Source organism: Populus nigra, chromosome 11, assembly GCF_951802175.1.
Source record: "Populus nigra chromosome 11, ddPopNigr1.1, whole genome shotgun sequence".
In the NCBI taxonomy this organism is placed as follows: domain Eukaryota; kingdom Viridiplantae; phylum Streptophyta; class Magnoliopsida; order Malpighiales; family Salicaceae; genus Populus; species Populus nigra.
The window spans coordinates 12,886,709-12,908,025 of record NC_084862.1 but is presented as its reverse complement, the minus strand read 5'-3'; the positions used below and the strand labels follow the sequence as shown (position 1 = coordinate 12,908,025).

The following is a 21,317-nucleotide window of genomic DNA, read 5'->3' as shown; positions in this document are numbered from 1 at the left end:
TTTGATGCGACTCAATTGATTTAATGATTCTAAAGACAACTCAGATTACTGATACATGGCATGGTTTGGGATTCCATATAAAAAGAGAATTTTTTGTTACAATAGAAGCAGTTAAGGCCGATTTCATGAAAGCGAGCAAGTTAAACAAAAATAGAGATAAAAAGACTATTTGATATTATTATTAAACACGACTCAACGAGTCAGCTTTGAAACATTTGGATCCATTAACCTATATGAGAGTTGACTCTAGCTGATCTAGTTAACTTGATGCGTTCAAAGACAACTCAGATAACTGGTAAAAACATTATTTGACTTCAAAAAAATTTCTAAATGATAACTTTTTTCTACAAATATCGAGACAATGACATATTTGATCAACTTAGCTTTTGTGGGTTAACTCACAAAACTTGTGATCCAGATCACGGACTTCACTAGTCTTAAAAATTTGATCTTTTAAAACTATTTTTTATTTAATGAAATGATAACATAAATTGATGCTTGCAAAAATTTAACACCAACCATATACCAAGATGTTGGTTTAATACTACAATAACTTTATAGAAAATAAAATAAAATAAATTATAACAACTAATTCAAAATCAATGTGAATGATGAAATTAAAAGAAAAAATTTAAAAAATAGAATTTAAAAAAGAAAAATAACATGTTTACACTAGGTTGGTGATTCACTATTCATATAACATTTACCGCTATTTAGTGTTTTTAGTTCTTGTTAATTGGATATCTATGCATGTATTTTTTTCTCTTAGAATTTTCTTACAAAAATCTAATATATTAAATTAAAACAATTATTTATGTGTATTAATTTGGTTTCAAGGTGTTCTTAGGAGGTTTTACCTTTAAAAACGAAATCACATCCTTATTTATTTATTTATTTATTTCAAGTATTGGCTAGATTTGTTATGTATAATATAATAATTTCTTGACAACAAGAATAAATAACATAGAATTCTATCTAATAAGATCACCACATAAAAATGTTAATTCAAGATTTTATCACTTAGTATTTTCTCTTCACCTATTTATACTAGTCTCTATATTAAAAACAAAAAAGAATCCCAATCAATAATTATAGAGTTATTATAAGGATTCCTAAACTAAATAGTAAAAAAATAAAGAGACCATAAATAAAAATATTTTCTTAAATTAAATAGAAATGAAAATAACTAAGGAAACATATATTTTTCCCTAAAAATCCTTCTGCATCAATCTTCTTAGGATAGAGAAAACCTATCATCAAGTTTAAATTGTTAGTAGCTTGATCTCGTAAATGTCCAATTAAAAGTTGCTAACCCTTTATATATTTAGCCTTTTTGTTATACACATCACATTTGCCAACAATATTTTTAACATCCTTATCATTTAAACCAATACATGTCGATGAAAACCATCTACAGTCACTCTTGTAGCAAGAAAGACAATATATGTTGATAAAAAATACAAGAAAGACAATATATACCTATTTATGATAGAATAAAGGTGGGTTGATATTCTCTACCAATTTAGTATGTTTATTTTGATAATAATTATATTGATAATGATAACATAAATAAAAATAGCTATGACAATGATAATATCATAAATAGTGACCTCATTGATAAGTTAGAGGTTGAGTGAAAAGAGAATATAAAAATGCTCGATAAAAAAAATTATTGATTTAGATAATGTTACTTACAAGCTTAAGATTATCATAAAGATAAATTTGTTCAAGACTTATTAAGTAATACTTTAAAAAGCGTGGGGAAAATACTTAGCTTTCCGAAGCCTTTTAACTTTCCCCACTTTCCCATCATTTCCCCATTCCCCACGCCTTTTACTTTCCCTATTATTAATATAAATGATAATAATAATAATAATAATAATAATAATGATTATTATATATATATATATATTTGTTTTTAATTGTTTTTGTTTAATTTATTTATTTTATGCTTTTATGCTTTTTTTTCGCTTTTTTCTTTGTGTTTTTTTCTTTTAATGATTTTTTTTGTTTAATTTAGTTTGTTAATGGTAATTTTTTTTTTATTTACTTATCCGATATTCATGATATCGATCTCAAGTTTGATGGATTAACTTGATTTGACGAGTTAACCCGGAATTTTATTTTTTTATTTTATTTTCTTTTTAATTAATTTTTTTCGTTTAGTTTAGTTTGTTAATGTTAAATTTTTTTCTATTTAATTATCAGGCTTTCATGACACGTATCCCGAACTTGAGATGTTATTAATTAAATTTTTTTTTCTATTCAGTTAATGTTAAATTTCTTTCTGTGTTTTTTTCTTTTAATGAATTTTTTTTGTTTAATTTAGTTTGTTAATGGTAAAAAAAATTTTATTTAGTTATCAGACTTTCATGACACGAATCCCGAGTTTGATAGATTAACTTGGTTTGACGAGTTAATCCGAAATTATTTTTTTTTTGCTTTTAATTTTTTTTTCTATTTATTTATCAAACTTTCATGACGCGAATATAAGGTTTGACGGGTTAACCTGATTTGAAGGGTTAACTCAGTTAATTCAGATTTTTTTTCCCTTTTCTTCATTAGTTTTTTTTTTCTTCCTGTTGGTTTTTTTTCTTTGTTTTTTTAATTAATCTATTTAATCATCACACTTTTATGACACGACCTTGTAAGCAGACCCATATCCAAAGCTCTTGGTATAGTGTTGCAACCAGACTCACTTAAACTTGAGTCATGTGAGTTTAATATTATTATTAATATTTTAAATATTACTTTTGGGTCAAGCGTTGCAGCTAGACCAAAGGCTCTTGAGTATATTTTTATAAAAAGACATAACACTTTTAGATCTTAGCCTTTTTTGATATTTTTTATGCAAGAAAAAAAATCCGTGGCGTATGCCTTTGTTTTGTTTTTTTTTTTTGCTTTTTAAGCCTTTTACTGTAGACTGTACAGTATAGTCTACAGTGAAAAAGATGATGCATTTAGTTTCTTTTTTTGTTCTTTTTTTGTTTTGTAATTGTTCTTTTAATTTAGTTTCTTAATATTAAATTTTTTCTATTTAATTATTAGACTTTCATGACACGGATCTCAGGTTTGACGGGTTAACCCAGTTGATTTAGATTGTTTTTCTTTTTCCTCATTAGTTTTGTTCTTTAGATTTCATTTTTTAATATTGTATGCAGTCCATGGTGAAAAGGCAACCTTTATCTCTGTTTTTTTTTCTTTTTATGCTTTTCACTGTAGACTGCACAGTACAGTCCACAGTGAAAAGGTTGATGCCTTTTTTTCTTTTTAATTAACTTTTTTTATTTTGTTCGTTGATATTAAATTTTTTTCTATTTAGTTATCAGACTTTCATGACATGGATCTCAGGTTTGATGGATTAACCCAGTTAATTCAGATTTTTTTCTTTAATGAAATGATAACACTTTTAGTTTCTATTTAGTTATCAGACTTTCATGACATGGATCTAAAAAACCTAACACTTTTAGATTTTAATTTTTTTAATATTTTTTATACAAAAAAATTGACCTGCGGCATCACGCGGGTCATGTAACTAGTATGTATACAATACATGTTGATGAAGTACGTTTGAGGTTTGTAATTCATGGAAGCAAATGGAAGAGATATGATTTGTCAGTTATGATATTTAAATTGTTATGCACTTTAAGCGAATAAAGAAACAAAGTCTTGATTAGATATTCACAATATAGATGGAGATAAGAACAATTTAAACTTGAGAATGAGTTTTTTCAATTCATATACAAAGAGATTGTTGTGGGAAGATTACTAAGGAAAATTATATGTTCTTTTTATTCCTATTTAATTTAGAAAATTATTATATTTAATAATTTTATTTTTTCTAGTTTATTTAGGATTTTTATTGCTTTTCATTTATTTTCGGGTTTTTTAGTTTGTTTTGGATGATTTTTTTTATTTATCTAAAGAGATGCAATGCTTTTAAAGAGATAAACTACTTAAACAGAAATATTCAGCAATAAAATTTCAAATTAAATTTTTATGTGATGACCTTATTCAACACAATTCTATATTGTTTTTGTTTATTGTTTATATATATATATATATATATATAGTTTTCATCTGTGTTAGCTTATAGTTTTCATCTGTGTTAGCTTGACACAAATTAAATGGTGCAATGATCTCTCAATAAATAATTGGTTGGTGCATTACATAAAGACAATATAATTAGTTTTTTTTTTGCCATTCTAATGTCCATGACAATTGATCTTTGGGCATGAAAATTGTCCCTTCACAAACTACAATGATACTAACGATAAATAATTCAATTAATTAGTAACTTAAATTATAAAATAAGAAATCCACGTGAATCCATACTCAAAGACTTTTTTTCTCATCAAACTGAAAGTCTATTGGCAATATTAGTCAGCTAATCCATCTTTTTTCAAAATGACAAAACTGGATAATGTTTTTTGTCTTTTTTTTTACAAAATGTGTCACTAATCAGAAGTGGGTACCAACCAAGTCACATCCAGTTGAGAAGTCAGCAGTGGATAGAGATTAATGTTAAGAATTAAACTATATATAAATTAAAGTGGATTTCCTTCGATAATTTAGGTCTGGTTCCAAGTGGTTATCCAACTAAGTCTTGATACACACATTCACTGGTCGGTGTCTGCATTAACTATGTTCCACATCTCTAGTGCCTTGAGATTGAGAGAAATGTGCTTTAAGAACGATTTTTATAATCATTAAAAAATAATTAAATGATCTTATAGGTTATATGTTGTGGACATCCACATTTTATGCAGCAAAAAAATAAAAATAAAATTGTTTATTGCACGTAGTTGGATTAAAAAATAAAATAGAAGACATCTCTTGGCAAAGACAAAACGAGGTTCATCAAGATAGATTGCCGACAGAGATTTGATAAACTACACAAGCACTTATCTCCTGAATATGTGGCTATCCACATATTTCTGTTGTATGGATCTTCCCTGCTAAAACCCTACAGAAATTTTGCAAGTATACATCTATTTCTTTGTAGCAATAGCAACTACTTCATCTGCTTCTCTCTCTTCTTCTTTTCCTTCCAGTTTGGTTATATATATCCAGTTGATTTGCAGTCATTATGTGGTCTGTTGGCTTATAAATTAAAAACAAAGAGAGCAGAAAATTGCATGTGTACAAAAATTCTTGGATGAATTTCTTTAAGCACAAGTTATTTTGTGCATGATTATAGGGGGTTTGGAGCAGTCAAATTTGCTTAAAAATTAAGGTAAGTTGCATGACTTTTCTTGCATCTATCAAGATGCACTCAAAGTCTACGAGTCAATCGAGATGAACATGTTTTCTTCTAGTTAGGTCATGACCTAACTCTATTTGAAGATAACAAATTTTATAGAAGCATAACTAAGTGAGTTACTACAAAATGTATTTTGAGATCTTATTGAATAGAATTTGAATTTTTGAACTAAGTGGCTCTTGTGAGATTTTTTTATAACCATAGAGTCAAGTCCTACTACATCATTTAGTGTTCAGTTAAATTAAAAATTCATTATTAGAACTTCTAAATTTATTGACGGAATTTTTTATCGGTATTTATACTTATAATCCATCGGCATGAAACTTGCCGGCGGGCTCATGGGCGGAAATAATCCATCGAAAAAACTCTCGTTGGTGATTTGTGGTTTATCGGTGAGTTCATCAATAATGATTTATAGATGGATATTTACTGACGGACAAAGCGCGCCAAAAAAAAATTTATCCGCTTTATTCCATCGGTATTTCCATCGTTGAATATAACATATCACTAATAGAAAAACTGTATGCCATTCCATCAGTGATTTTTTTTGTCCGTTGGTATATTCGTCGGTGAATTTGACATATAACTATCAAACAAACCATCTGTTATTTTTTTTGGTAAGTAAATAGTAGCAATGATATTTATAGTAATTCTTTTCCAATTCTCTGGAATATATATATTTTTAACCTCATCAGTAATAATTTAAAAATATATATTTTTAAAAATATATTAAATAGGAATAGAAAATAATTAAAAATTAAATTAATATAAAATTCAAATATTTATTACAAATTTAAACATTTATAAGTTCAAATATAATTAATCTAGAATAAAGGCATTGAAGGAGGAGGAGGAGGCGAGTCTTCGTCTGGACCATGAGGTGAATAAGAAGGAGCACATGTACCATCCATTTGTAATCTCATCTCCATTACCAATCAGTGGAGTTTGGTCGTCTTGGCACTGAGTTGTTCATCATCAGTAGCAAGATGGGTTGTCCAATCTTTAACTTATTGGTCCAAAATCGCATTGAACTTTGTAGTTTAAGTGCTCGGAACTGATTGCGAGTGTTCAATTGTTGAAACACTGCGAGTCATTTGCAAGTCCTTGGCTGTAATGTTAGAGAGATCATATATCCAATTTCTATCTAGTCCACCGGATAATCATGCCTCCAACCACAAATTCGGATCTCAATCCGAATGGATCAAAGGATTGTCATGATATCTCGCCTTCAACCGGGTGTTATATGTATCATAGAAAAAAGTCAGCAAATTTAAAAATAATAATAACTTAAGAAAAAAAAAGTTTGAAACAACATACCATAAAGTGTTGAGCTCGACTATCCACAAGTTGGTGCACCCTTTTTTGGTGATCATCAATTTGCACGTGCATTTCCACAAAAAGCTCCATCGGGCTTGGTTCGCGTCCAAGAACCGTAACCTACAAACAAAAATTATTGTTAATTAAATATATTTATAAAAAAACAACAAATAAAAAAAATGGATGCATTTAAAAACGAATCTTACCATCAGCTTTGAAGCTACCGGTAGGTGTGGTAACGGAATCGTGAACACGCCGATTCTAGTTCTCCGCACCAGAGTGTGATTGTCGCACTGTGTGTTTGGTATTGTGGTAGCTTTTGTGGTTGTGATTTGAAAAAAAAGTTGTTTTATAAAAAGTATTTTTGGTTGAGGTTGGTTTGATATTTATATATGTTTGGTTAAAACTGTGGTTGAAATTGAGGTTGAAGAAAAAAGTAGTTTAATGTGTTTGGTTAAGAATGCTTTTCAAATTGAGGTTGTAAAATAATTTCAAAAAATATATATTAATAATAATGGTTTTTAATTTAAATATTGTAAATTTAACTATTGCTATTACATCATGAAATAAATAATACTTTATATAAAATATTTTTTATTGTTCCATTAAACTATCTACAATTCCATCACGTATGAAATACATTCGACAAGGACTATAGTTTTCTTGGTTTCTTAAGCTCGCAACAACATCAGGTAAAATATCATCAGGAATAAAATTGGGATTGCTATCAAATTCTACAAATATTACGTCATTAAGCGATCTCTGTCTAATTTATGTAGTGTCATTGAATAATGTTAAACACTAATTTTTTTTAAATAAAACACAATTAAAAATAAAAAATAAAATTTTTATTTTATTTTACTGGGTCAGACCTGGTTCAATGCATTTAGCTTTGAACCGGACTTGGTCCGACGGAAACAGTGGAGGGTGACTCCACTGTTCACGTGAACAGTGGAGTCACCCTCCACTGTCCACTTAAGTGAACAGTGGAGAGTGATTCACTCTCCACAGAAGCAGTGAAGAGCTGCTTCTTCTCACCCTACGTTGCAAACGCAGTAAACAATGGGGCACATGAACAGTAAATGCTGTTTTTTTTCATTACCAAACATGTTGCTCCTGTGTTTTGCTTCAAACGCAAACGCAAACTCGTAAACAAACGATCTCTAAACAATCAGACATCATGTGCTGAATATATTCCGCCCACATGATCTCCGAGATGTATAGAGGTCTGAAATCCTTCCAAACTGTCATCTGTCTGAAAGCTCTCTTTTTTTAGCTTTCTTTTGCGCCTCTTAAAAAAAATCACGCAATCTTTGTGGTACAAGTGAATTATTTGTTTGTTAATGAATAATATAATTGAATAAAAGGATTAGATTTTTTTTTTATCTTGATTTCAATCTTATCTAGATGCAGCATGATTTTTTCAAATCTTTCTTGCAATAACATTGTAAGCTCTATCCCATTCAAATTTTTCCTCGTGGTTAAAATTGTTTTTCAGATCTTTGCTCTCTCCCTCGCTGCTTGCAAATGGTGTTGTTTTGCCTCTGTTTTTTACATGTATTTGAGCTTGCCATATTGTTCCAAAGACACCACAGCACTGGCTGTGCTTGGTTTCCTTTAGTTTTTCCCTTTCCATGATCATCTATACTGATTTGATTTGTTCACTGCAGGAGACCAGTAGCTGTGCTGCCATGACAAAGCGTTTCTTTAGGGTTTTTTAGCGGCACTTGCAAATCCAGACTCAGTTGCTCTTTTACCAATTCATCGAATGCTTTTTGACCAATGCCTTATGACTTATCTTCTTTTTCTGTGTGACCAAGGATGGCTAAGCTTATTCAGAATCAGTTATGTTCATTTGCCTCATGACTTTACCTTGTTTTTTGCTCAGAGCTGGTAATGGTGAAGTTGTTGTGTCTCCGTTTGCTTGAATCTTTTTCCTCAGAATACTGCCAGGCTTATGCATTAAGTACTGCAACTGTTGGCTTTATTTTACTTCATGCATGAATTTTACTTTGCTTTCTTTGACTCCTGCTGGTAAGGTTTGTCCAAGCAGAGTTTTTATTCAGCCAAATCAAAGCTGAGGAGAGATTCTTTGCCAGGATGGCTGCCCGCAGCGGAACGCAGGTATAAATGATTGCTTGGATTAAGTGATTTGGTTGGTGGATTCTTTCATGGGTTTTAAGGTTGGGCCTTAATAAATTTGAAAGAAATTTAGTTTTGTCTTTTATTCTTAATGAAAGTTTAAAAGCTTGATTATATATATCTGGATATGGATAATTAAAGTAAATAATCGTTTTAAATTCTGAAAAGGAAAATGTATTTATTAAGTCAAACTTGCCATTCCTTAACTATGATTTTTTTTTTATGAAAATCTTTTTTTAGTAATAATGCCACTTTTTTTTAATAAAAACCCAAGATAATTAAAATAGACATTGAAAAAACCTCAATAATTTGAATTAAGGATTCTTGATACAAAAACTCCCATTTTATTATTAATTGTTTTCACGAGAACACATTTTTTTTATTTGTAGTATGTTTATTTTAAAAAAAATCTTATCATAATTTAACCAAGCGGCACATTTTTTTTAACTTGTTTTTGACTGAAAAAAACCCTAGAAACATAATAAAAACCTTAATAATTTTATTTTTAATTTAAAAACACCATTTAATCACTCTAAAAATAAAAAAAATCAAACTAAATCCAACAAAATTTCACAAACCTTGATTTTGACATGGTTAAAGAACAAAACCACCATCATTAAACTTTCCTTCTAAGTTAATTAGCCCAATATATAATACCAATATTGATTTATGTTTTTGGCCAAATTAAAGTGTGTGGCTGACTTGTTTTCTCTGTCCTCTTTTTTCTAGTGGCTTTCTTGCTCATCTCTTGGAATCCAAGAACTTAAACATGATGAAAAAATATCTTGGGGACTAAATATAAAAATATAAAACTACTTGGATCAAATATGAAAGAAAAAAAACTTCAAGGTCTAAAGTATACTTTCACGTGTAAAAAGGTGAAAGATTGGAATGTTCGAAACAAGTTGATTTTGGTGGAGAAGGTGACAGATTGGAATACATTGTTTGAAGTTAGACTGCATGGCCTAGCCTTTTGGTTGAAGTCAAGGAATGATAAATTATTTCTTATCTGCTACTTTTTCCATCATGCTTTAGTTCCTAGAATTTGATAGATTTTGTTATCCTTTTCGGCCTTAATACTATACACTTAATGTATTCGGGCATGTGCAAATCTAGTATCTCCCATCGCTTGCAAGATTGCTTGTGAACTTGAACAACTTCAAGGTTCGTAATTTAGTAGGCCAGGTTTGTCTTCAGGACTGCGATTTCTGTGTGGTTGTTGCCGAATGCGCCAGTGACAAAAGAAAATCTTGCCGCGAAGGGCCTACCCCTTGAAAATGGAAGGGCATGGAGAGAAGCGGATTCCTACTTCTTAACAGAATAGAATGATCGACCACCATCTTTATTGACCTTCCCTCGATCGGGCTGTCCTGCTTGTGTGTCAAGGAATCCTGCTTCGGTAGCAGACTTCAGTCAAGGAAATCGCTTCAAGCAAGTGCTCTGGATCGACCTGACTTCTTAGAGGGGAAAGCCAGTGAATGAATGAATGAAATCCGTTGAATGAACAAGTCTTTATGGCTCAAAGCATTCATAAACGATGCATCTTTTAGTGGTTCTATGGGGTGCTGTGCTGGTTATCTGTTCAGCCAATTAGTCTCCTCTCTCTTTCTCTGCCATCACTCACACCGATATGTTTTCTCTTTTTTTTACCCTTTTCAGACATAGCGATAGCTCATTATGTTTTCTATCTTTTGTTTCTTTATCTCTCTATTTTGTATTTTTTTCGAACATGTTTCTGTGAACTAATTTTGACTCTAACGTAGGTTTTTTTTTAAAAAAAGATTTAGGTGCATTTGTCTTTTACCTCGTAACTACTTTTCCATCCTTTGTATTGTAGTTATTCGAGTAGGCTACCTCTCTGATCCTATCATATCGGTAGTATATATAATCTAAACACTTAAAAAACACTGAGATTTTTTTTTATTTTGTATGGTGCTTTGTTTTTTGTATAAACAGTGAATAACGTTAATATATCTTTTAAATGGAGTTATTTCAATTTTATGTTACAGCTGAGTTGGTTAGCACACGTACGAGATAGGCTAGAGATTGCAAGTTCAAAGGCTATAAATATTTTTTGTATTTTTATAGATGACCTGTCTGGCAGCTGGGCTAGGCAAAATAAAGCAGGGCTAGGCGTAAAGGCCTGACCTGCTACTAGTGGGTTATATGATAGGCTTGGTTGTTGCTATTTTTTTTGTTTACTCCAATTTGTTTTTATCACATTCACTAACTTTTGCAGTTTTGACATAATTACTAAATATTATAAATTTTAATAATGTGTTCTTTCGATGATGATAATTATTATTGTTACTTATTTTGAACCCCACATACTGGAGACGGTGTATACCTCTTTTGAACTGAGTATAGGAGTTTAACTCATGTTTGCTGAAAGATTGACAAAAGTGAAGAAATAAATATTTTTTTTGAAATCCTATTTAAGCTATTTTCTGCTTTCTTTATCCTTCTCCTTTGCTGTCAAAATCGTTCTTAGATTGATCAAGAGCCTTCATAATGTTAAATTTGTTCCTTCTTTATCTGATCTTTAAGGTTTGATAAATCCCTCATAATTTCCACTAAAAAAACTGGTTCTGTTGCTGTCGCAATTTTTTGTTCCAACTTAAGCTCTGATTCTGACTTAGTTTCATAGGAGATCTAACCATCCTAGCAATATTTTGTCACTTATGATATGTTAAAAAATTGACCTACACCTTTAATGGGTCCTAGGGATCACTGCTCTTAGGGCAGACTCTTAGTTAGATTTGAATGATCGGCATTATCAGTTTTTGAATTAAATCAAGAGATCCTTTTTTATTTTTGCCAGATTCTGTTCTCTAAAACGATTTTATCTCACTTTTAATCCTTCATCAAAGTTGTAGTCCTGGACGTGTAGATGAATTTGGGCTTTTGAATCGCTTGATTTCAATATCAGAAGCTCAAGATATTTAGAAAGACAAAAAACACAAGAGAGGTAGGCAGTTAAGAGAGAAAAAACATAGAGAACAGAGGGAGTTTCTTCCTTCATCCTTGCGTTGCTGTGAGATCAAGAAGGCAGGTAGTAGAAGAGAAAGAAGAGAAAAGAAAAGATGAAAATACAGAACAGAAGGAAGAGGGTTGAAACAGAAGAACACAAACCGAGCAATCATCACGCTTTCAATGTTGCTGCTTCATCTCCACGTCTGTTTCTCTTCACCTCTTGCATGTATTTTTTCTTTGTGTTTGCACTGTTCAAGTGAATTATAATTCACTTGAACAGTAACGGGGTCTTTTTTATGGCATTTTCCTTTGTTATTGTGCTGTTCATGTGAATTAATTCAATTGAACAGTACTCGCCAGCTTTCCTTAAACTTTAACAGCGTCCCTTTGTGTCCAGTCGGGTCCCTTGCTTGGGCAAGCGACCCAACCAGACTTACTTTTTTTTTTTGAAAAAAATAAAAGAAAAGGAGATTTATTTTCTGGCATATTTATTTTAAAGTCTGAATTTTTTATGTTGTAAGAAAAATATATACCAATCTCGTATTTAGAATGCCCGGTTTTCAACGCAAAGTGACAAATATACATATATATATATATATATATATATAAATGTTTTCATGCATACGGTCAATACTCTAAAAAAATGTTTTGAATGTTTTTTTTATATATAAAAACATATTGAAAGTTTCAAAAATGTGTTTTCGCATGGATTTCTTAAACACAACAAAAATTATTTTCTTGCATTTCTGGATTTTACAACATGTTTGTAAAACTCCAAAGGGTATTGGCCAATATTCTAAAAAAATAAAAAATCTTATTTTGGGGGGATTTCATCTATTATTCATTGTTAATGTTTGGATAAAAAAATTTCAAAGGGATGAATATCCAAAATATTATTGGGAATAACTTGTTATTATTTACTATTAATATATGGATAAAGAAACCCTAAGTGGTAAATATCCAAAATAATTTTTTAGGAATAATAAGTCCTCACACGTCATTGAAAGAAGCCTCGATTATAATCGAGGACATTTCAATTTTTTTTCCATGGTTTACGAGCTGTGAGAGTTAAAATACAAAGGAAAAAATAGGTTTTTAAAGCGCCCTAGATTTCTAAATTCGCATGGATTTCTTAAACACAACAAAAATTATTTTCTTGCATTTCTGGATTTTACAACATGTTTGTAAAACTCCAAAGGGTATTGGCCAATATTCTAAAAAAATAAAAAATCTTATTTTGGGGGGATTTCATCTATTATTCATTGTTAATGTTTGGATAAAAAAATTTCAAAGGGATGAATATCCAAAATATTATTGGGAATAACTTGTTATTATTTACTATTAATATATGGATAAAGAAACCCTAAGTGGTAAATATCCAAAATAATTTTCTAGGAATAATAAGTCCTCACACGTCATTGAAAGAAGCCTCGATTATAATCGAGGACATTTCAATTTTTTTTCCATGGTTTACGAGTCGTGAGAGTTAAAACACAAAGGAAAAAATAGGTTTTTAAAGCGCCCTAGATTTCTAAATTTTTATCCCTCCTCCTTGCAATTTACGAGTCGCAAACTCTTGAAATACTAAGAAAAAATGAGCTTTTAAAGCACATGAAATCTCCTTGGATTTCTATCTAAATAAATTTAGTTTGAATCAAACCTAGAAAAATTGATGAGATTAGAAAACACCAACACCATATCAATTATAAAGCAAACCAAACACCAAGCAGGTTATCTTAGGTAGGGCGTACTAGGGATGCTAATACCTTCCCTTTACGCAACTAGTCCCTTGCCTTAGAATCTCTGAAAGACCAGTTAAGGTTCTTAGTGACCAAAATATTAGGTGGCGACTCCTTTATCCACAAAAACAAAAACAAAAAACAACCCCGAAATCAATCGAGGGTCGTCGCGACGCCGCGCTACTCCGCGAGGGTGTGACAACGATGATGATGATGTTGATGAGAAAAAAGAAAAAGAAAAATTGTTCATGAAAACTTGATTGAATTGGTTTTTTACTATAAATATTTTTAAATAGATTTTGAACATGATTCTATTACATATATGAATTGTTTAGCTTTCAATCACATAAAATATATACATATAATTTTGAGATTGTTTATTAACTTGCTTTAACATATATATATATATATATATATATATATATATATATTAAATAGAAATAATAACTCCTATTAAAACATTGTATTGGCTAAGATAAACAAAACATATGTTAATAAAAAAAATTTATATTGATTAAAGAAAATTTTAAAATGATTGTATTTTTTGGTTTAACAACAATAGCAAAATATTTTATGAGATCTATATATTTTTGTATGTTTAATTTTTTTTTGAATCCCCCGTAGCATAACGCGAGCATACAAACTAGATACTCATTATAGCAGAAAAGCTCATGCGCTTTGGCTGTGTTTTAAAGGTTAATGCGCATTAAGCGACACATATGGCTTTTTTTTATGTTCTTTGATATTTTTTATTGATTTTTGTTTTTGGCATGCTAGGTACCCAGGCTTGCAAACTTGGCCTTTGTTTTTTTTGTTTGACTTTTATAATTGATTTTTTTAAATATCATTCTTTGACATTGAGTTTTTATTGATTCTTTTATTAATTTTTTTTTATCAATTTCATTTCACAACATTTGATTATTTAAAATTAATCTTTTTTAAGTAACTTTCATTTGCTTTTTTTTTAAGCATTGTTTGGTTTATATGGGTTTTGCTGAGCAATTGATTCTATGTGAGTTATGATTTAAAAAACTTATCTAGCTACCTGAACAGTTGACCTTTTGATAACCCTCTATTTATTCTATGCAAAACTTATCCACCATTTTCGGCTACCCATTTAATACCTAAGGATACCTAAGTTTCTTGACTGAGTGGACGTTTTAAAACCAGAAAACCATAACACATATGACACTAATTAATTATTATATATGTAGGGCAATATACAATAGGAATGGTGAGGGTTACCACACAAGAGTATGACTACAATATTTTCTATATAGTTATATTCTATAATATACCCCTTCAAGCTGAGGGTGGAGGATCAACGCGTAGCTTGAAATGAAAAGCAATAAACGAGGCAGTAGGAAGCGGCTTAGTGAAGACATCTGCTAGTTGATCATGAGAGGAAATAAAACAAATCTAAATCTCCTTCTTCGCTACTCTATCTCGGACAAAATGATAATCAACCTCAACATGTTTTGTGCGAGCATGGAAAACAGGATTCACAGACAAATAAGTGGCACCAAGATTATCACACCAAATGGTAGGAGAAGAAATACATGGAATCTGAAGATGTGTCAATAAATACTGAAGCCATATAACATCAGCAGTGCCATCGGCTAAGGCTTTGTATTCAGCCTCAATAGAAGAACGGGCAACTGTACGTTGCTTACCTGATTTCCACAAAATCGGCATCTGGCTTAAGAACACAAGATAACCACCTATGGATTTTCTATCATGAACACTACCTGCCCAATTTGAATCTATAAAACCATGTAAGGCTTATGCGATTTGGCTGTTTTTTGAAGGCTAATGCACATTAAGATGATATTAAATCAAATTTTAAGGAAATTTTAAAAAAAAGATTCAAACAAAATATATAGCAATCAAAAGTTTGAGGATCAAATTTGATATAATCAACAAATAATATGATATTTCTAAATTTTTCACAACTTCTAGAAAGTTTTTTCCGCCCAAAATAAAAGGAAAACACTTTCCTAGATATCAAGCCAAATTTTTCTTTGACAGGAAAATATTTTCTGTTGATTGGAAAGTGTTTTCCGTTGACCAACTTTTCTAATGTCAAACAAACACAGGAAAGTTTGGACAATGGTTTCCCGAAAACCAATTTTCAAGAAACAAATGCACCCTAAACCACACATGGCTTTTTTTTTATGTTCTTTGATATTTTTTACTGATTTGTTTTGGCATGCTAGGCACTCAGGCTCGCAAACTTGGCCTTTGTTTTTTTTTTTTACTTTTTTAATATCATTCTTTGACGTTGAGTTTTTATTGATTTTTTTACTAATTTTTTTTAATCAATTTCATTCCGCAACATTTGATTATTTAAAATTAATCTTTTTTAAGTAACGTTAATTTGCCTTTTTTTTTTTAGCATTGTTTGGTTTATATGGGTTTTGCTTAGCAATTTATTCTATGTGAGTTATAATATAAAAAACTTATCTAGCTACCTCTGAATAGTTGACCTTTTGATAACCCTCTATTTATTCTATGCAAAACTTATCCACCTCTTTCGGCTACCCATTTAATACCTAAGGATACCTAAGTTTCTTGACTGAGTGGAAGTTTTAAAACCAGAAAACAATAACACATACGACACTAACTAATTATTATATATGTAGGGCAATATACAATAGGAATGGTGGGGGTTACCACACAAGAGTATGACTATATATTTTCTATATAGTTATATTCTATAATATACCCCTTCAAGCTGAGGATGGAGGATCAACGCGTAGCTTGAAACGAAAAGCAGTAAACGAGGCAGTAGGAAGCGGCTTAGTGAAGATATCTGCTAGTTGATCTTGAGAGGAAATAAAACAAATCTGAGTCTCCTTCTTCGCTACTCTATCTTGGACAAAATGATAATCAACCTCAACATGTTTTGTGCGAGCATGGAAAACAGGATTCGCAGACAAATAAGTGGCACCAAGATTATCACACCAAATAGTAGGAGCAGAAATAGATGGAATCTGAAGATCTATTAATAAATACTGAAGCCAGATAACTTCAACAGTGCCATCGGCTAAGGCTTTGTACTCAGCCTCAGCGGAAAAACGGGCAACTATACGTTGCTTACCTGATTTCCACGAAATCGACATTTGGCCAAAGAATACAAGATAACCACCTGTAGATTTTCTATCATCAACACTACCTGCCCAATCTGAATTTGTAAAACAATGTAAGGCTCATGCGCTTTGGCTGTTTTTTAAAGGCTAATGCACATTAAGATGATATTAAATCAAATTTTAATGGATGAAATTGAAAAAAAAAGATTCAAACAAAATATATAGCAATTAAAAGTTTGAGGACTAAATTTGACATAATCAGCAAATAATATGATATTTCTAAATTTTTCACAACTTCTAGAAATTCTTTTCCACCCAAAATAAAAGGAAAACACTTTCCTGGAAATCAAGCCAAATTTTCCTTTGACAGGAAAGTATTTTCCGTTGATCGGAAAGTGTTTTCCGTTGACTAACTTTTCTAATGTCAAACAAACACAAGAAAGTTTGAAAAGTGATTTCCCGAAAACCAGTTTTCAGGAAACAAACGCACCCTAAACCACACATGGCTCTTTTTTTATGTTCTTTGATAATTTTTACTGATTGTTTTTGGCATGCTAGGCACTCAGGCTCGCAAACTTGGCCTTTGTTTTTTTTAATTGATTTTTTTAATATCTTTCTTTGACGTTGAGTTTTTATTAATTTTTTTTCAATTTCATTCCGCAACAATTGATTATTTAGAATTAGTTTTTCTTAATTAATTTTAGTTTTCTTTTATTTTAGCATTGTTTGTTTTATATGGGTTTTGCTCAACAATTTATTCTATGTGAGTTATAATTTTGAAAACTTATCTATCTACCTCTTAATAGTTGACCTTTTGATAACCCTCTATTTATTCTATGCAAAACTTATCCATCTCTTTCGGCTACCCATTTAATACCTAAGTTTCTTGAATGAGTGGACGTTTTAAAACCAGAAAACAATAACACATACTACACTAATTAATTATTATATATCAAAGCCTTTGATAGCGTGGAGCCACTAAGCTTTTGAACTCAGTACGTAGATTAGGCGGTGGTAGAGGTGGCATCTCTCCCATATATCGTACCCTCGAGATGATGACAGTACTGAAGGAGAGATTCCGATAACATGTATTTATTAGGATATAAATTTTAAATTTATCTCTAAATTTTTTATTTTTACCATACTTTCATAAAAACAGTTAAACTGACGCATCTGTTATAATTGTTTTGTTAATAGCTAGGAAATAATGGGATTACAAAAAACAAAAATACATACACATCATTTTCACATGAATTTATTTAATTATTTTTTTCTATTACAACCACACATTTCATGCATTGAAAACTCTATATAAGAAGTTCGAGCTAAGAACAAATCAGCAGATAGCAGAACCAAAGCAACAGCCAATAAACATGGTGGTGGAACGCGTTCTTTGCATGAATCCAGGAGATGGTGAAACCAGCTACGCCAAGAATTCATTCTTTCAAGTCTCTCTCTCTGTCTCTCCCCCTCTAACACCTCGTTCGTTACTACATTATTTCATAAAAATGTGATGTCATAGTGCATTTAGAGAGACAAATAACCCTTTTTTTTTCCCTTTCTTTTTGGTAGTGTTAGAATTTTATTGCAAGTAGAGCAGACCTCGCGTAGCAACTTAAATTTTTAAGTTAGGTAGGATAAGCGAAGTTTAATGATATGAAGAAAGCAAATAGCCATCGCTGCATGCATTAGTAATATATTAGTAATTCTTGCATTTATTTTTTTCCTGGAAGCTAGTATTGCAGATTAATTCTGATGTGGTTTGATAATTCATTTCGCAGAAAGCAGTGCTATCAAAAGCTAGGCCAATCCTAGAAGATACCATCAAGGACATGTTCAGCACCGCCCTTCCCACTTGCTTCAAACTAGCAGACTTGGGCTGCTCTTCAGGACCCAATACTCTCTTGTTCGTTTCTGAAATCATGGACGTCGTTTATGAGCTTTGCCAACAGCAGAACTGTAAACTGCCCGAATTTCAGATGTTTCTGAATGACCTTCCAGGGAATGATTTCAATACTGTTTTTAAGTCGCTGCCATTTTTCTGCGAGAAGTTGGGAGAAGAAAAGGGAGACTTGTATGGCCAGCACTGTTTCATATCAGGAGTACCTGGTTCTTTCTATCACAGGCTCTTCCCAAGCAAGAGTTTGCATTTCTTTCATTCCTCTTGCAGTCTACACTGGCTTTCTAAGGTTTTGTTACTGTCTTTTTTTCATAATTACTATCTCTAAGGTTAATAATGATTTATCCCAGTAACTGGAATGCCTAGTTAAGATAGCGAAATATCAAAGACGAACAAAAATTGGTAGAGAAGAAGAAAAACAAGATGTTTATAGCCATTACTTAGTTAATATAAAACCTGAAACCTCGTTTATCACAGCTTAAAATAATTCAACACAAAATACATATAAATAATAGCAATTGCTTGAATCAATACTATATATAGAATGTGCTGTTGCCTGTTGTGGTTGAAATTAGTCACGCGAGAACATATACATGGCAAAGCCTGACCATATATTTTCATGCCATTAGGTGCCAGAAGGTATATCAAATAACAAGGGGAACATATACATGGCAAAGGCAAGTCCTCCTAATGTATTTAAAGCTTACCTGGAGCAATTCCAGAAGGATTTCTCCTTGTTTCTACGCTTACGCTCAGAGGAAATAATACAAGGAGGACGTGTAGTTTTTACATTCATCAGCAGGAGTACTGACGATCCAAGAAGCAATGATTGCTGTCTTATATGGGAGCTGCTAGCAAAGTCACTGCTAGACTTGGCAGCAAAGGTTAGTTTATTTTCATTTAAATGAAGCAAGTTGCTTGCCTTGTTGGTTCTGGAGATTAATTAATTGAAGTTTCAGGGACTTGTTTTAGAGGCCGATATCGATACCTTCAATCTGCCATTCTATCATCCTTACGAAGGAGAAGTGAGGGAAATTATCGAAATGGAGGGGTCATTCGATATTAATAAGCTAGAAACTTTTGCCATTAACTGGGATGCTAATGATGATATCAACAACAACAATTTTGTGTTTGACAAGGACCAATGTGGACGAAATGTGGCAAATATTATAAGAGCTGCTGCAGAACCGATGTTGGTTAGTCATTTTGGAGATGATATAATGGATGAATTGTTCAAGAGGTACGCAGAGTATGTAGGTGAACATCTGTGCGTGGAGAAGACAAAACACATAAAAATAGTCCTCACAATGACAAAGAAGGAGTAGATTCCAGTGTAGCAAATGATGAGCGAATAAATTCCTCTGAAGCAGAAATAAAGTAATTATCTATGGAAGTAGTTTTGGCTCATTATGAATAAAAACAGTGTCTTATAAGTGAAAAAAAACATTTTCGTTCAGATGAAAATTCTCTTTTTTAAAAAAAACATTTTCGTTCTGGTTTTGTTTATTTTTTTAAGTGAAAAAAAAAACTTGGATTCATCCGATTTCGATTCATAACCATGATGTCTTATAACTATGCTATACGTAACTCGTGTTAAATATAGAAATAACTAGTCTATAAAACAGGACAGCCCAAATATTCCTCACTCTTCTTTCTAAGCTCTTCATAGAATGATGGCAGCGACTTGGAAACACCTGAAATCCTGGCAATTTACACTGCATCTGCTGGCAATGTTCATAAATGGCATCCATGGTTTCAGGAAGATCCAACTAGTGGCGGAGCCACAATGAGGATTAAGGGGGCAATTGCCCCCTTAATCCTATTATTTAAAAATATTTTTTATATTAGAATTTTAATATAATAACTTAACAAGTTTAATTTTTTTTATTAATTATTAATTGATATAAGCTTTTTTTTTTTTATTATTGTTCCTGCCCATCTTCCTTGTATAAAATTTTTCTTAAGTTCTAAACAATTAATTAGTTAAGTAACCTTTTATACTTTATGCTTTATGTTTTAGGCGAGTTTCTTTTATTTTTTCTATTTATTTCATTATTTAATTTTAGTTTTATTCCTTAATAATTAGTTATTAAAAATATTAGTGTTTATGATAATTTATGAATTTATTAAATTAATATGTGTATGGTGCATTTTGTTATGAATTTCATATGAAAAATGATGATGATCAACTTACTAGTAATTAAAAATGAAGTACTAAACAACTCAAAAAATTAGAGACACAATAAAAAAAATTAAAAGAATATATTTATATTTATATTTATATTTAACCCACTTGTATAAAACAACAAGTCAACAAAGATATATTGTTGTCAATAATTTCACTAGTCCTTGAAAGATTTAGAAATAGATGAATGAAAGTTTAATTGTATATATTGAGAAAGAATATCTTTAATAAATTAAGAATGAAGTCATTATTGTTGGTGGGAGTAACCACTGGTGGTGGCTTTGAAACACTCAGAGGGGATAAAACACAAAGTTTTATTTCAAGAACACAAGCTTACAGGAGCAAAGATAAATACAACAAGCTTAACAATACACACCCTCTCTTTCTCTCTAGTGTTTCTCTCTATTATCTCTACTCTCCCACTCCTAATAGCATAAGCTCAGCTTGCTATTTATACACGAATTCAAAACAAGATAATTCAACCTTCAAGTGTGAAGGAGGCTGTGGACGGTGGTGTGAAGGCGGCTGGCGGCTGCGGCTGGCGGCTGGCGGCTGGTCGGTCATAGCTGGTGGCTGGCTGGCCGGTGGTTGCCTTCCTTGACCTTCTAGATTGAGTTTAGTATTCAACAAATCTCCCCTTTAAACTCAATCGAGGGATGTCATGCCAAGCATGAACTTTAATCGGATAAATACTTCTCTCTTCAAAGGC

The 21,317-nt window shown here is 31.2% G+C and overlaps 1 protein-coding gene across 1 annotated transcript; it reads left to right on the top strand.

Moving 5' to 3' along the window:
* Positions 1-17,896: 17,896 nt before the first annotated feature.
* LOC133668073 (probable methyltransferase TCM_000331) lies at positions 17,897-19,754 on the top strand. Its single transcript, XM_062087819.1, has 4 exons — positions 17,897-17,971; positions 18,305-18,712; positions 19,053-19,307; positions 19,383-19,754. The coding sequence occupies exons 1-4, from the start codon at positions 17,897-17,899 to the stop codon at positions 19,746-19,748; spliced, it is 1,104 nt and encodes a 367-aa protein (XP_061943803.1). The 3' UTR covers positions 19,749-19,754.
* The last annotated feature ends 1,563 nt before the right edge of the window (positions 19,755-21,317 follow it).